The sequence below is a fragment of the Cystoisospora suis genome (assembly GCF_002600585.1).
Source record: "Cystoisospora suis strain Wien I chromosome Unknown contig_2626, whole genome shotgun sequence".
Taxonomy (NCBI): domain Eukaryota; phylum Apicomplexa; class Conoidasida; order Eucoccidiorida; family Sarcocystidae; genus Cystoisospora; species Cystoisospora suis.
In genome coordinates this window covers 3,034-18,778 of record NW_027155424.1, presented here as the reverse complement: position 1 = coordinate 18,778, position 15,745 = coordinate 3,034, and the positions used below count along the sequence as shown (strand labels likewise).

The 15,745-nt window shown below is 49.5% G+C and overlaps 3 protein-coding genes across 3 annotated transcripts in view; 2 read left to right on the top strand and 1 right to left on the bottom strand.

Annotated features, from left to right (window-relative positions):
• The window catches only part of CSUI_005417 (uncharacterized protein), an 865-nt gene extending 242 nt beyond the window's left edge, over positions 1-623 (top strand). The window contains exon 1 of the mRNA XM_068065593.1: positions 1-623. This exon is cut by the window's left edge and continues 242 nt beyond it. Within this exon, the coding sequence (XP_067922430.1) occupies positions 158-415 (258 nt within the window). The 5' untranslated portion in view covers positions 1-157 and the 3' untranslated portion in view covers positions 416-623.
• An 889-nt stretch (positions 624-1,512) lies between these two features.
• Positions 1,513-8,582, bottom strand: CSUI_005416 (activator of hsp90). The gene is made up of 7 exons (XM_068065592.1): positions 7,975-8,582; positions 6,355-6,860; positions 5,205-5,374; positions 4,363-4,421; positions 3,650-3,773; positions 2,799-2,904; positions 1,513-2,030 (listed from the first exon to the last, which is right to left on the bottom strand). The coding sequence occupies exons 1-7, from the start codon at positions 8,016-8,018 to the stop codon at positions 1,843-1,845; spliced, it is 1,197 nt and encodes a 398-aa protein (XP_067922429.1). The 5' UTR covers positions 8,019-8,582; the 3' UTR covers positions 1,513-1,842.
• A 1,219-nt stretch (positions 8,583-9,801) lies between these two features.
• Positions 9,802-15,144, top strand: CSUI_005415 (uncharacterized protein). Its single transcript, XM_068065591.1, has 2 exons — positions 9,802-10,018; positions 11,265-15,144. The coding sequence occupies exon 2, from the start codon at positions 11,789-11,791 to the stop codon at positions 12,557-12,559; it is 771 nt and encodes a 256-aa protein (XP_067922428.1). The 5' UTR covers positions 9,802-10,018; positions 11,265-11,788; the 3' UTR covers positions 12,560-15,144.
• Positions 15,145-15,745: the final 601 nt, after the last annotated feature.

Below are 15,745 nucleotides of genomic sequence, written 5' to 3'. Positions count from 1 at the left end.
CTGATGGATGAACTCGAACAACTTCAGAGAGAGAGGGGGTTAAATGGTGATATCAAGTGACAGAGAGAAAGAGAGGGAGAGATATCATTCTCTAAAGGGAGAAGAGTCATAGAGTAAGCGGCAGTGTGTGTTCGCAAAGTATTCGGGGCCCTCTCTGATGTACGCATGTGTCACCCTGGGAGCGCTTCTCTTGAGCCACAACTGGAATACGCTTGTAACCATAACGAAGGGAAGTGCATGTCAAAGAAAAGGAATGTTTAGCCGGGAAGTTAGCTCAACAAAGGTTGTACGTCCGTACACTTGGGGAGAGAACGTAATCGTGGTGTATGTAGATGGCTATGTAATGATGAGTGTGATAAGTCTTCGGTCTTTCAGCTTAACAGAAAAGAAGAAGAATTTTTTTTTCCGGAGATAACTACTGAACATTTCCTTGAACGGGAGTGTCGGTGAAGTGCTTCCTAGAGCTCAGGGTGGCCTCGCTGTTTCTTCGTTTTGCTTTTCTTCCGTAACACGGGGATCAGTGGATCCTCACGTTCGTCCTTCATCCGTGGAGAAAATAACGTTTCATCCTCAGATCTCGCGTCTTTCTTTTTCTCGAACTTGACTGAAATAAGAGGTGGAAAATAGAATAGAGAAATCAGCTGGGTTTGTATGAAGTCATCATGCAAGAAAATGGCCGGCCCAGTGGGATTGAGGTTTCGGGTCCTCTGGGGTAGAGACAGTTGGCGTCGCCTCGACAGTGTGAAACCACGCTGTGTTGATGAGGCAGGTACACTGATCAGTGGAAGTTCCCACGCGATGACGTCGCTAGATGTCGTATTGTTAGACGACGTAGTATGTATGGGCTTCGTGGCTGAGCCTCTACTTTCGAAGGATACTCTCAAAGACCTTGTAGGAAGGCCGCTCATCGGGCGTCACCCTCACTTCAGCTCACTCACTTTACACCTCCGTCACTGCTTACTGTGCGCACACACACAGAGGTATTTGTATGTGTGCGTCTTTCTCTCTATGTATCATGTCTCTTACACATCAAGTCTGCCTGTGTACTATGACAGCTACATCTTGAGGCGAAGGGTTTGACCATACTGAAGATTCCCTTACGTCCTGCCTACCGCTCTTACGTCGCCTGATTCGAGATTGTGTGTACACGTTACGACTGGCTCCGAATTGTCCACAAGATAAAAAAAAAGACGGTGCTTTCATTCTTTTCTTTAGTGGTGATCAGGAAGTTTTAGATACGACCTTGATTGAGGAGTAACCCGGGCAGGCACTGAAGACGTGTGGATCTTCTCCGTACCGGCTCTGCTTTCTGAAGACAGACAGATGACGTCATCATTCATTTCAGACTGAGAAACGTCATTCCGAAAGTCCCAGTGAGCTTGCCGAAGTCGAGATATCCTCCTGGTCAAAACGCTGCATGTTAGCCGCGTCTACTATATGAGACACATGTTGTCGGGTGGATACGCCAGGAGCTTGCTTAAGTCTAGGGAATCCCTAGAGCTTCTTCAAAAGAGTGGAGTTTTGTACACAGATAAAACAAGAAGAAAAACGGAACTTTACTTTGTATACCTCAGAAAACACAGTATGACCGTTTAAAAAATATCGCATGGAGCAAGTGTTCTTCTATTGAGATCTCTCTGTGAAGACGACGACTCGTTGTCTTAACCTTGACCTGCGCTTTCTTTGTTTGTGCTACTTACTATCTCCCTTCTTTTCTCCGCTCGTCCTCACTGGTGATCTTCTTTCATATATGTGTCTGTCCTGACTCTTCTGCTTCGCCTTCCGATATATCTGCTCTCTTCCTTACTCTCTCGGACTGTTGTCTCTTCTCACTTTCTCTCTCTACCCTCTTGCACGGAGATCTTGTACAAACTTTTCGAGGATGTGCTTCACCTGACCAGGCAATTCTTTCTTCGCTGCTGTGTCGATCCTCTGTTGAGGCGGGACCTTCCCGTCACCGAGAATCGCAATCTGATAGTCGTCCAACGTCTCAGAAGAGAACTCGGTGACGTCCATGCGTCCTCTTGAGTCTAGAGAAAAACAAAGACAGGAACAGAGAAGGGATAGAGAAAATAATACTGAGGACGATCTGAGGTGCCTACGATGACAAGACGGAAAGGAAAAGACGCTGATCAAGGCTTATCCCCGCGTCGGTGAGAAGGTTCACATCATTCAAGAAAACGGCGGCGACACACGCTGAAAAAAGAAGTCATACTAAAGGAGTACACGAGTGGCAAAAATCTAAAGGACGTCTGCTCCATGCTTCTTCTCTCTGGCAATGAGTACCTGCCGCGAATCTGCCGCATACAGCCGAGGTGTAAGTTCACGTGCATGAATACCTCAGGTGTCTGTACAGCTCAGGTCTATGTTTAGCGAAGGTGTACATACAGCTGGCGGGTGCATGCAGTGGAGGCGTATGGTACAGTCGAAATGTGCATATACCTGAGTTGTAAGTACAGCCGGAATGTGAATGCAACTAAGGTGTGTTGAGGAGTGCACACAGCCTGAGGTGTACGTACAGTTGGGGTGTACAACAGAGCTGACGTGTACGCGCAGTTGGGGTGTACATACGTGTACGTCCAGCTGAGGTGTATGTACAGTAGGGGTGTATGTACATCTGAGGTGTACGTACAGTTGAGGTGTTCACGCAGCTGATCTGTGCAAAGCAACTACATTCCAGAATGCGGTACTCAATCAGAACCACACGAATGCCGCAGGCTGCAACGCCGAAGTCGAACGGCGTGGAGAGACAAAAGAAACCAAAGCAGGATGCCTTCATATCAGTCTACTGCCCTCACCCGCCAAAAAAACTCCTCCTTCATCACGCGCTGTGGCAGTCCAGTCAGCTCCAATGGCCAGATCGAAGATCACTAACTTCTTCCCTTTTCGTAAAGTATTGGATGCCTGTGGCGACAAATAACATCACACACGCAGAATTCTTCTTATCTAAAGACAGGATTGAGCTTCGCAAAAGAGAAGACTGGGTCTTGAAACCCAGGAGACCCATATTCGACAAGAGCGTCGGGAACAACATCTTTTGAGTTACCAAGATCGCAGCCACCTCCGCAGCTTATCAGCGAAGGACCTTCCAGCACTACTCTCCCTTCCCAGCTACCAGCCACCAGTTTTCACATCGCTACACACTCCAAAATAGTTGTAAGTAGAGTAGGTGACATACATATGTAGATCTACGTTCATAGATGCACATTCTTACACAGACCACAAAGGCATAAACCCTCCCGCGTTGTATACAAGACGCGACGTCTCTTTCGGCTCAGAAAATGACGTTTCTTGGTGTGGGCGACTCATTGTATCTGCGCACGCTGACCTTATTATCTCCAGGTGGATAGACACCAAACTGATGACCCTTATCTCTAGGAAGGCGTACATACGCGAAGGTGTCTAGCAAACCCATAGTGGTAAAGACATTGTAACGCTACCAGCTAGAATTCAATATCTATCCAGAGCTTGTCTTGAAGAGTCTGCTCTCACTGTACGTTCACTCAGAGGCCCATACACCTCTATGCACTCCTCCATCTCAAGACAGAAAATACTAAAAGAGGTTTGATTGAAAAGAGCATTCGGGTGTTTTCTCCCGGCAACCCGTGATTAAAGAAGAATCTTGATCTATCTTTCCTTCGTCCCTTACCTCTCCTTCAACCTTGACGTTAAAGAACTTCAACTTTGTGCTACCGTCGAGGAGCTCAATGTCCGCCGTCTTGAATCGATCCTCCAAAGTGCTAATACACCACTGAGTCATCGGCTTCTCCTCCCTTTACGGAAGACACACAGAGATAGCTGAAAACGGTCACCACTCAGATGCGTGTTTCTGCTCGCCTTCTTCCATGCTTTTAGAGTGTATATCTAAAGTACTCTGCACGCGAATCAACATACATGTAAACAGATATTGACAGGACATACTTAGACAGTGTCTGAACGCATACACGTACGTCGAACCTGTCCGCGTCCGCTGCAGTCTTTGGACGGCAGATCCATTGGTCACCCTGATACATGCATGTATACGTGCGTTGATACGGATATACGTATACGTGTGCATGCCGATGAAGTAGATGGCGAGATACACTCAAAGAGACTAGAGTTGTGTATCGCCATACAGAGGCAAACATCAGAAAGCAGCAGGCCGCCAAAGACAGAACGAGAAAAAGCAATAAACGAGGTATTTGTGTGTGGGCAGACAGCGGGAGAGCAACTAGAATGGGCTGGCCCTACTTCTCGCCAAGAATCTACGGACGTGAGACTCTTCAAACAGACACAAGGAAACAGAGAGCTAGGCGATAACCGAGAAACATAAGGCTTCTCTTCTGTTTTCAACACCCCCCTGGACATTTCTACCCCCCGTACCAGTGATAAGAATTGGTATTCCACGCGGAGCCTTGATCTTCAATTTTCTCGGTTGAGTTCTATACAGAAGAGCACAGACCGAAGGCGGCGACACTCCACATGACAAACCCTACGAACAGTCGATTGCAAACAGCCGTCATATCAGTGGCAAAAGAAAGCCTCGGATGCTGATACACAGAGACACCGGCAATGCCCCCGTTCACGTATAGAGCTCTCTGTGTTTCCTCGCGGGCCTGTCCCTACCGAGTAATACACCCCTCAACTCATATAAGACCACGATTACATAACACCTTGCTCTCTCTTCGAAAGCACAAAATACACAGGAAGAGGGAACTTGTATACAGCTCAGCGCCTGTGTGGAGAGAGACGCCGCCTGTCTTTGAGCAGGCCATGCTACCGCTCCCAGGGTGTGAACGCTTGCCCCGGTCGTCCACGGAAAATAGCATGCATTTTGCGCGTCCGAACATGAAGACATACCACTATGAAGTCTCACCGATCTAAACGTGTACGCGGGAGGTTAAGGCCTACCGCGTAACCATGCCGTATCGTCGCTACGCCAGACCGGGAAATCAGACGCTACTGCTAGTCCTGATGTGCATGCGACGATCTCGTCGTTATGGGAAACGGAGGAAAATCCACTGCTATACGTGCGCACCCACAAGCTCGTGCACTTCGATTTCAAAACACACGACCGCGTACGATCACTGCGATGACGCATGCGCTGCAGATATATATATATACCTATATGTGGAGAGAGAAGAGACATTGCTGGATGCAAGGAGATAGGCTATGAGAAGGAAAGAAGTACGACTGGATTGCAGCTGCACTTCATTATGCCTTACAGGTAACTGAGGAGGGGACGGTTGAGCTGTAGCTCTTTGCTCAGTTTCTTTCTCCGGCTGAAGACCCTTTTTCTCCTTGTCTTCTCCTTGTGCGATAGCCTTCCTCTCATTCTCGTCTTTCTCCTTCTCCTGTGAGTCCTCCACCTCCGTCTCCCCCTGGACCCTGTTAGCTTGAGATTTTGCAAGCCAGAGAAGAAAAGACACACACCCGACAGTTGACAAGCAGACCTGAGGAAAGCAAAGGAGTAGCTGTTTTACTGCATACAGTTTTGGTACTGCCGCCTTCATTGCGGAACAAGAAAGGAAGCCCAAGAAGGAGGTATGGACAAGAGTGATACTCTACACCCCCTATACACGTACATGTACGTTACTGGATGAACTACAATACAGATGATCTTCAATATACCTCAGAAGGAAAGGATTAGAAACGGAGTGCAATGAGCTATGAGAATCAGCGTGCTGGCTGTCTCGTGTCTTTTTGGGAAATCCAAGATCAAAACCTCTCCACTCTAATCTACATGGGGATATGATTACCCACTCCGTGTAGATACACCTCCAGGATGCATGGGCATGCAGCGTGTTCTTGGCGAGTCTCCCCTAAGTTACAGAGACCTGGGCTAAGTGGAAGACAAGGGCAAACAGCGGCTGTCCGTTTTCCTTCATGTAAAAGCTGCACAACATGAGAAAGACACGTAGCTGCCGATGGTGGGTCTATCTCTTCCTGCACTGCAACATAGATCACGACACATAAAAAGGACACAGGTGGAGGAATGAGCTAGACTAACGAAACGAGGTGCATGCACAGCCCTTCGGCGTCAGCCATTCTCTTCTGTTTTAGAGATACATGAGCACCTCTGGGTTTTTTACTCTCCCCCTTTCTTTCTCTTTCTCTTTCTATCAGTGCATTTTTTCCCTTATAAGGAAAGAGACAAAGAGAGATTCCGCGGATAGACATGTGTGTAACGTCATCATCCAGTGACGCTAAACTCTTCAGATAGTCCCGAATATCGAAAACATCCTTACACCAACAGCCACTTAACGTTGTCTATGCATAGGTAGGCGGGCCACGTATGGAGTTCGCGTGAGATACAGATGAGGCGACGAACATGAGACCCATACACAGATGCTATATTATGCGTACGCATCATACCTGCGGTATTTATAGCATCTTGAAGATCTACAAGATATTGTTCTAGAGCCTTATGTAAAGTGGCTAATCCTTCGGACTTTACAAGCTTAAGAACTTCTTCCTTCTCTTTAGGGTTCATTTCTTCGTCTTCAGGTAAAGGGGCATCAAGCAGCTTGGCCTTAACGTCATAATCTCTATCTTGTATTGATTCAACGGAGACTTCGGAAAGAGCAATCTCTCCTCTACAACATCTTTTCTTCTTCCATGCTTCATTAGATAGAGATGAAGAAAACTGCATTGCGATATTCAAATCAATCGCACGAATCATCTTTCCTTTACGTATACTAACACTCGCTTCTCCCGTAACACGGGGAGTAGGCAGGATAATGACAGCTGTATGTACACCATCCCCCTTTCCTGGTACAGCTGACGAGGCAGGAGCAGAACTGTAAGAAGGAAGGAGAGATAAACCTTGAAGATTTGATTCCAAATACTCTCGGCTCCATCTTGTATAGCTCTTCTCCTCCCTTGAAGAAGAAATAAAAGCACACAACCTAAAACACACGACGTGTGTCCTTGTACTCAGCTAACTCAGAATCTACATCGGCCTCTTTGCATATGTGTATATACATACACACATACATATACATATATATATATACATATATGAGGGAGACACGTACAAGAGATGGCCAAGTACAATATGATACGTGACACTCGACCTAGGGCAAAGGAGAGAGAGAAGGTATACTGTATACAGCGTATGCATATATGAAGCTGTGAACTCCACAGCTACATATGAGATGAATACTTGGCTAGTAAGCAGCAGACTCCCACTTTTTGGACCTGTCCAGAGTGCGCTTTCTCTATCTCGAGGAAATCCTAACAGTGCCTAAGCGTTGCATGTACAGTTGTGTATCTTGATGGAGATTTGCAGGGTTTCTATGCACTAAAGCTATTTGACCGGTGGTATGTACGTGGCACTGGATATGTATGTGAGACAACGAATTCAGCAAGCTCGAAATAGGGATGAAAATTTCGACTACGTCTACACCCGGGAAACCCTGGACACACATGGAAAATGCAAGTGTGTATGTACACAGCTTGCAGACGTATACATGTTCTAGGTACTCACAGACGGATATATGTCCAAAAGGGGGAGGTCGCCCTGATAATTGTTCCTTCACCTTTCCACTGTATCCACAGTTGATTCAGTTAACAGAATCGATGTCACTGTGTGCACATCCAGACAGGTGTGACTATATCTGTATACGTAAGTATATATGCACACATATATACTTATGAATAGGTATACCCCGGCATCATTCTAAGTAGAGTCAACAAGTAAAAAGTATTCTTCCTGCTATAGCACACCCTCGTAACAATACTATCGTGCAGGGTCCTCAGGTGCCTCCATTGTAGATATAGTGCATTCAACGCGAACCTATCAGTGCCTCCTCTAAGTGCTTGTTTGAAAGGACCACCTTTCAAAAGATACACAATGAATAACAATACTAGCTTACAATGAATGAGTGCAATCCACAGTTGGCGCCGGCTAAGAGTCCTTTTATAGAAGTATAAAGAAATTGGCCCTAGTCTCTAGATCCCTTGTGAGGATCGGGCATCTGCGTATTTACTCACCAGTGCCAAGACCCTGCGTTCCAAGAAGATCCCGTCCCCGCCATTCGGTTCTGAACTCGCAATATGCGCGTTAAGACGGATAAAGAAAGAAATCTGCCAAACCAAAAAAGCTAGGGTCGCACGGGAGAGAGGAAGGAAGAAAAACGCTACCAGAAGATAGGCTGAGAGGAGAGCCTTCCAATCAAGAGTAGATGCAGCATAGACGGGCATAACCTCCCCGTCCGAAGTCGAGGCGAAGATGCAGCAGGACAGGAAACTTCACAGAAAAGAGGAGCGGACAGAAGCCAAGACGAAAAGGAGGAGCTAGACTGAGTCGCATCGGATGTTCTCCGCGAGAGAGTGAAGCCGAGCCAGGAAGTGAAGAAATCAAAGAAAAATTACTATCGAAAAAGGAATGAAAACGGAAAAGAGAAAATAGATGAAGAGGACAAGTCCCCAATACTAGGGGGCGGGAAGTCAGAAGGGTTTCTTTTCTTGCATGCGCATCGGCCAACGACAACTGCCGCGACGTAAGGACAACAGGCCTGTTATGTAGTATCTTCGACCAAGATATTCATCCATCTATAAAAGACGCCGGAGTTTTTTTTTTTACCAGGGATTTATGTTCGCTAACACCGAAACGCTAGTAAGAAGGAGCAGCTGTTTTGCAGCAAGGTAAACATCTGTGCGATGATACTATGTTTTGCGCCCGGCTTCCCGCGTAAGACCGGTAGATGGTTCTTTCTCAGATCCCAGAGCAGACTAGCCTGGTTTTTCCCCTCAGTCTCCAATAGACAAAGAAGAACGGAGAGTTGTCCCTAACGCAGGCCAGTTTTACGCAGTGGGTATTGACCGTGAGCACTGGGGTCCCGCAGGTCACGGCTGCTGCATTCTACCTGTCACGGGCTACCATTTCGATCGGGCTGTCTCTGATCCTACAGCTGCTGCACCCGTTCCCCTGGCTGATGCCGGATACTGCAGAGAAACCGAAAGGCAGGGTCGCATTGCCAAGCGGAAGGCCCCGAAGCGTGCTCGAGGACTAAGGTCTTGGGAGAATTATTGCTTGCCGAGGCTGTAGGAAACAGAAGTGCACTTTGAAGCTTGAGCGGCTCTCGTTACCGTGGTGAGTCGACACCCCACTCGCCAACCACCGCGCACCCCGAGAAAGGAACTTCGCCGAACACGATCTTCCGTAAGCGCGGACCACTGGCCCACAATGCCACCAGACGCCGCCGGGTGAACGGTAAAGAGGTGGTGTTTCGATTCACTTCACAAGCAATACTCTCGACGCATCCGGAATCCCGGAGCCAAACGAACTCCCGACGGAGAGCTGGGTACGATAGTCAGAAGGGCGCCAGCCCTCGGCAGAGTGCGAGCGGGGCTCCGGTGGCTGAACAGAGTCCAGCACTTATTACCTTGGTGAATCGCGCCGAAAGCGTTTTCACTTTTCGTGAGCAGCGGGAGTGCAGCCGCCGTGGAAGCTCAGAGCACCCCCGAGCCGCACCGGCGCGCTACTCGCACTGGCGCACCGACACCATTCCAGTAAAGTGCAGTATGATGGGAAAGCCAACTTCCGATATAGATCATGTCATCCACATAGAGGAAGCAGTATAGGACGCTACTCGAGACCTGCCACGATTCCGCGCAGTACCTGATATGACGAGGACGTTGACGTCGCTGAAGAAGCTATGTGGTGTGGTGCTTTTGTCGGGGCGTCCTTGTCGCGAGAAGCTCGCTTTCAAGGTTGAGCAGCATGTTGTCGGCCCGAGAGGGAGGAAGGACTGCCGTAGCATGCAGCACGTGGACGTCCTGCAGCCTCTACTCCGAGGGAACCATGCACCGAAGAGAAGAGCAGGTGTCTCGCCGCTAGTGGATCAGCGCCCGGACCGTCTTCGTTTTCTTCCGGGATAGAAAACGAAGACTGGCAGCGCACGCCCGTTCTTCTAGAGCCAGGAAGCTAGTGACTGTAAGGAAGAGCAGGGCAGAAGAAGCCCACGTGGAGCCGAACAAGATGCCGGGACAGTTTCTTAAGCCCAAGATGAGAGTGGCTATAGAGACGTCGCCGGTGAGAAGCTAGGAGAACGGTGCTTTGACATCACGCAGTTGCGCGGTTTCGAGAAGAAGCCGGTTCAGAAGACGGAGCACTACGCCTCGGGTAGCCCCGCTGCGTGTGTCCGCGGTTGCGGCTGCTGCGTACTCAGTGCTAGTTTCAGCAGCGATAGTGTACTTCTTTGAGCTTTCAAAGCCAACAGTGTTGTACTAGACAACTCTACGTCACCTTTTCCACCAGGCTTTGTATGGAGAACGAAAGACGGTGCTTATCATCTACCGCCTCACCCGCGACAACTGGTTTGCGCAAGGAAATAGACGGGCATGAGGAAACGGAATTTTCTTTGTTGATGCCGAGGAGGGCACCCTGAGATCGGCCACAACCGATATCGACTTGTCGCGTGAAAAAGGGGAAGGGAACCGGTACAGTCTTGTCCATACATGTGCGGATGTATAGGTAAAAGGAGATATACAAACATATGTATCTGTATAGGGACACATACTACATCTATATATATATATACATATTCATACATATGTACAGATTGATACATACATATCCACATGTGCATACATGAATTTATACGTACATAAATATTCATACACAGATACATATTCCTACATACGTGCACCTATACATACGTACCTGAATGCATACATACTCATATATACACACATACATGTCCGTACATACATACATAGATGTATATGAGACAATACAAACAAGAAGATGTATAATAGTTGACTACTTGGGACAAGGACAGTAACAAGCGCAAGTTGCCTAGCTTTGGCTTGTTCCTCGCTCTCGAGTGAAGACCCGGACGGTATGACACACGATACTTTCCACCCATCGCATTATCGTTGTGGTGTACGTGAGCCGGGACTCATGCAGCAGAAATCCTGAATCACAAATAGAGAGCCGTGTCCTTTTCATTTTCCCAGGAGGTACTTTCTGGCGTAGCGACACAGGTGGGTCGTCTATGTGCATTGAAAATAGACAGAAGAAGTGTTTTGAATCCTTTGCGCCAAAATCCAGAGACTATACAATTGCGCTGCAGGAGAAAGACAAAGACAAATTGTCTGAAGTTGGGCAGACACTTTAATGTTCCCGAAGGAGCCAAAGTGGTCCTACTCCACTGGTCCCGTTGAGGGCGAATGGTCAAACCAGTGCACTTCCGTACAAATTGACCACCCTGGGCAGCCCACGGTCCGAGGGTATCGGCGGTGTTGCCCCGAGATGTGGTTTCTGTATTGATGCACAGATTCTGGGGGTCGGGTGAGGTCACACCGCTCCCCTGCTCGCAGGGACGGGGCCAGGAGTGACTTCAAAGGCCAGGTCCCTCGAGGCACAAGCAACCAAGAGGATCCGGCAGGCAACCGCCATCTCGGAAGCAGTCGGAGGCAACACACTGACCTTGACTTCGGAGAACATATTGTCGCATTCCCTTTCCTTCTCCCTCATCGCCCGTTCTCTGCTGAACCAGAGTGTCTAGTCACTGTGCTTTGCCACTGGTTCCACCGATCCTCTCCGGCAGCGCCGCTAGGCAGCGTTCCCGGGGCTTGTCGCTGCAGTAGCCGCCCCCCGGTAAACTCCGGGCTGTCAGTCCCCAATCCAGGAGGCCCGCGGAGGGGCAGTGCCGGCGGGCAGACGTGTCGAGAATAGTTCCGGATTTACGTCATTCCTCATACGCCTGCTCTTCCGCCTGCCCATGAGGAGCGATCGTGCTGGGCGGCCCAGTCTCTCTTTTTTCTTTTTTTTCCCAAGTGAAAAGTGAAAACCGCAACAATGAAAGCCTCTGAAGTTGTCAGCCAAAGCGGAGTCGACGAGGGCAGAAGAACGGCTGTGCAGCTCGGAACGTTGAGCGGCGATGGCAACGCCATGGAAGAGAAGGGCGGAGTGGTGGACCGATTGCCTTTTTTGGATCAGAGAGTGGTAAGGAGTAAGAAAAGGAACCACTCTGCTAGACTGCATCCTGGATCGGGCACCCGGCTGGGAAAATCGAGGCTCTTCGCGGGCATTGCCGTTCTAGCTGTTTTGCTGATCTCCGTAGTGGCATTCCGCTTCATTGCGTGTTTGAAGGCGTTGCCCAACAAGAGGGCTGCCCGGGCAGTGCCTACAGGAGTCGCATCGCGCAAGCTTTCCGGGAGTGTGAATGAAGCACATGCCTCTTCCGTTTCGGGCAGTGGAGAGGAATCTCGGACCGTTCCACAGGATCCCAGTTCACTGATGGATTCGCTTGATCCTTTCGATGTTTTAGCAGAGTGCGAGCCCGACGTTGAGGACCTTTTCGCAGAGCTTGCAGACGTTTCTTCTGGGTTTGAAGAAAACTATCCCGAGGGCATTCTCGGTGGGTTGACCGAAGTCGAGGCTTCTCTTGATGACACTCTCGGTGAGTTGAGTGAGAATGAGGATGATTTTGATTATATTCTCGGTGGCCCGAGTGAGAATGAGGGTGGTCCTGCTGCTGAGAATTCGGGTGTGCGGAGTGGGGTTTCTTCGCCAGCTGCGGAGACCGCTTCTTCTGCATCTGGGGAAGACGCCGACGAGGGGCAGTGATCGTTTCTCTTACAGGGGGAGAACGGCACGCCGTCGTCCGTTGTCGGAGGTAGTAGAGACCGCTACTCTTTAGTGAATACTTGGGTGGGTTCAGCGAGGAGTACCCCTCTGACGTTTTGGAATGGATCGGTGTGCATGAGGACGATTCTGCTGGCCTTGGCGATGAGCTCGATGGTTATTAGCTCGTTGAGTCTCCCAGTGTGTCGGACGAGGGGTGCCCTGCGAGAACGGTAGTGGCCGCGTCACCAACCGCGGAGAGTTCTAATGCTTCCGGCGAAAGTCGTCCTGTTTAGGTGACACCAGTCGACCCTTCAATAGTTGTGCCAGACGAAGCATTGGGCAACCCGCCTCTTGTAGAGCTGCCACAGATCAGGATGTGGAAGCTTGACCTTCCGCAACTCACGCACTCGGCACGCGGCGTGACGCGCGCTTCATCAAAAGGACTCCGCCATTGTCAGGGTTCTACGTCTCTTGGCAGGCATCGGCCTTTCGGTGGCCCCGCTTGCAATTGTGGTGACGCTCTATGCACACACCCCTTGTACCTCGCGCACATGGCAACTCAGCCGACCCCGTAGCAAGCAGCTTTTGTGCCGAGGAGCCTGCACAGGAAGCTCGCAACGAAAGAAATAACACAACGAAGAGGAGACTCGGGAGACCCGTTGACCGACCTGTGTGCGATGAAACCCGAGGAGGCAGAGTCAGCAGAGTGGCGCGGAAAGCACGTCTCTGGAAAGTCCCATCCCATTTGAGTCGACTACTCGCCCTCGTGGCATGGCGTGGGAAGGCGAACGCTCAAAAAAGTGGCAGCGATACCCGTTAGGCGATTCGCCCTGATTTCGCGTAGACGGAAAACCACATCTTCAGGTTCTTTTCACCCCCTATCCCGTCTTCTTGTTCTTTTCCTTTGAGACAGGTCCTAGTTTCGACCTGTTTCTTCCTAGGTCTCAAACTGTCGCTAGCCATCGCGTCTGTCTGAGGAAAAGGTATGGAATATTCTCGGACGTGGCAGCCCGGATGTAAACGGTTCTGCTGGCGGTTACACGTGTTGGTCAGAAAGTTGTCACCAAGGGGTGCCTGACGAAAATGGTTCAGGTGCTGGAGACCCACAAAAGGCGTGGTGACAGTTACCCCCGCCGGAACTGCACATTTCTGTCCTTTGCACTGCACAGCGCTTCCTCTCCAAGCGTGTCCCAGATATGAAGTTTGGAACAGACGTGTCCCGTCAACCAACCCCAATCAACATAGGTGTAAATGTGCAAATAGAAAAGGATGCAATGAGAGTCGTATCGAGGAAGGCATCTTATTACATGGTAGAACTGACACCATGGGACAGAAAAAGTCAACAGGGTCATGCTAACAGGTATGTGCGTGTATTTATTTGTAAACGGGTTACAGGTAGAATGCGGGTGGGTATAGGCACGGACACACAGACTCGCATATGGGTATACGTGATCGTGGTAAACGCCACAAGATTTGTAGATGGCTGTGTGGGGCCAAAACAATTTCAAGCGTCCTACGTTGCGGCGCTGCCGCGCTCGGAGGTGCCTTCCTGGATGGACTGACGTACGTGCTATACATCTGTCCTACTACTATTGGGTTTTCCGCATGCGGAGCCGTCTGTCCCAGAAGCGTTGAAATCCAGTCAAAAGCCCATGTCCTCCTCGCGACCTTTCGGCTTAGCCTCGGGGTCTACGTGGTTCATCCTTTGTGTTTGCAAATGGACAAAGATCCGGGAGACTTACGTTGAATCCTTTGAGACGAAATCGGAGAATCAGTGGTTGAGCCGGAGAAGTACAAAAGAAACGCGAAACTCTTGGTGCGATGTTCTTCAGACACGAAGTGTCGCTACAAGGAGAGGAATTGTCTTCACATCCCAATAGACAGACGGAGGTACCCGTCGTGTGGTCAGTAGAAGTAAAGAGGTACAATCATACACATATGCTGTCACTGGGTCGAGGAGACGTTGCCCGGACAAGGTAGCCAGATATCCCACTAGGACCCATAACGTACTGCGGTTCCCGGAAGACAATCGGTGAGTGTGGTTTGGGCAGCGTTGTACGTCTTTGCTCCCCACGAGGAGGTCTCCTCTTTGCACACGTGTCTCCTGTTCCTTCGATTTTGCCGCAACTCCTGTTCTTGGAGTTAGTAGTGCTCAGCAGCTTGTGAATCCGCTTGGGAAATTCATGACGCGCGGGGTCCGACCCCATGAGTTGTGCCCTGCGCGCCATTCCAGCCTGTCACCGTATGACTGAGTTTCCGCGGTGTGGCAGAAGTCACCCTGGAAGGCAATTCTCCGCCGAAGTACGATCGGGCACGCCAATGAGAAACGCCCTTTCGGATCATTCAGCACTGGAGACTACTCTTCTCGTGACTCTGTTCTGCCCGTCGGACCCCTCGCGAGCGATGGCCGGAGAGGATCGTCTCATCTCTGTTGTACCGATCAAGGGTGACGTCAGTATCATGTACAGAGAACTCCGCAATTCTTCTTTTGATTCTGTGAGCCACAAACGCCCGTTTTAGGTATTGGTGGTCTGCTTGGTTCTATCAGAGAATGACACAATTGCAACGATCCTTTTTCAACGATTGTTGAAATTGTGTCATTTGCTACTGAAGTAACGACAATTGTACTGGGACCTTTAAGCTTCTTCAAGACTTCTCGAGGAAGGCTGTGTGACTTTACTTTCCAACCATCAGTAGTGAAAGACCGTAAAGTAGAGCCTCTCGGGGGGGAAAGGTCATGGAGTGTACCGTGGAAGTGGTGGTGGTCGACGAAACAGTTTCTAACAGTACTGTGTAACGATAGCAGCAGCAATAGTACGGACGGCGAGACCGAAAAGCAAAGGAAGTGGCTTCTATGTTCTTTAGTCTCCCCATCGATACCTCCCATGTTGTACAGGTCATATAGAAGCCCATGCTTTTTTTCTTTCATAAAACACCAGATCTTAATGGGCAATCTAGACCTGAGAAATCTTACACCTCTTTCCACAGCTATATTTCCCTGTAATCACTATCACCTGAAGAAGTGGCTACTACATGGCAGACAAACGAGATAGCTGTTGAAGTAGCTTCCCGAATCCCTGGACACTGATCACAATGGTCCACGAATTGTCGTCTAAGAGACAGACAGATGCTCCGTTGCGGAGGAGCATCGCCTCTCTTCTTCACGGAAACACGAGTCTGCTGGAG

Excerpts from the sequence above, each read along its gene's own strand:
- CSUI_005416 (XM_068065592.1), bottom strand. The coding sequence starts at position 8,018 with ATGGCGGGGACGGGATCTTCTTGGAACGCAGGGTCTTGGCACTG. Across the intron at positions 3,774-4,362 it reads AATACCAATTCTTATCACTG|GGAGGAGAAGCCGATGACTC; the intron begins GTACGGGGGGTA and ends TCTTCCGTAAAG. Across the intron at positions 2,031-2,798 it reads AGGAGGAGTTTTTTTGGCGG|ACTCAAGAGGACGCATGGAC; the intron begins GTGAGGGCAGTA and ends GTTTTTCTCTAG.
- CSUI_005415 (XM_068065591.1), top strand. The coding sequence starts at position 11,789 with ATGAAAGCCTCTGAAGTTGTCAGCCAAAGCGGAGTCGACGAGGGCAGA.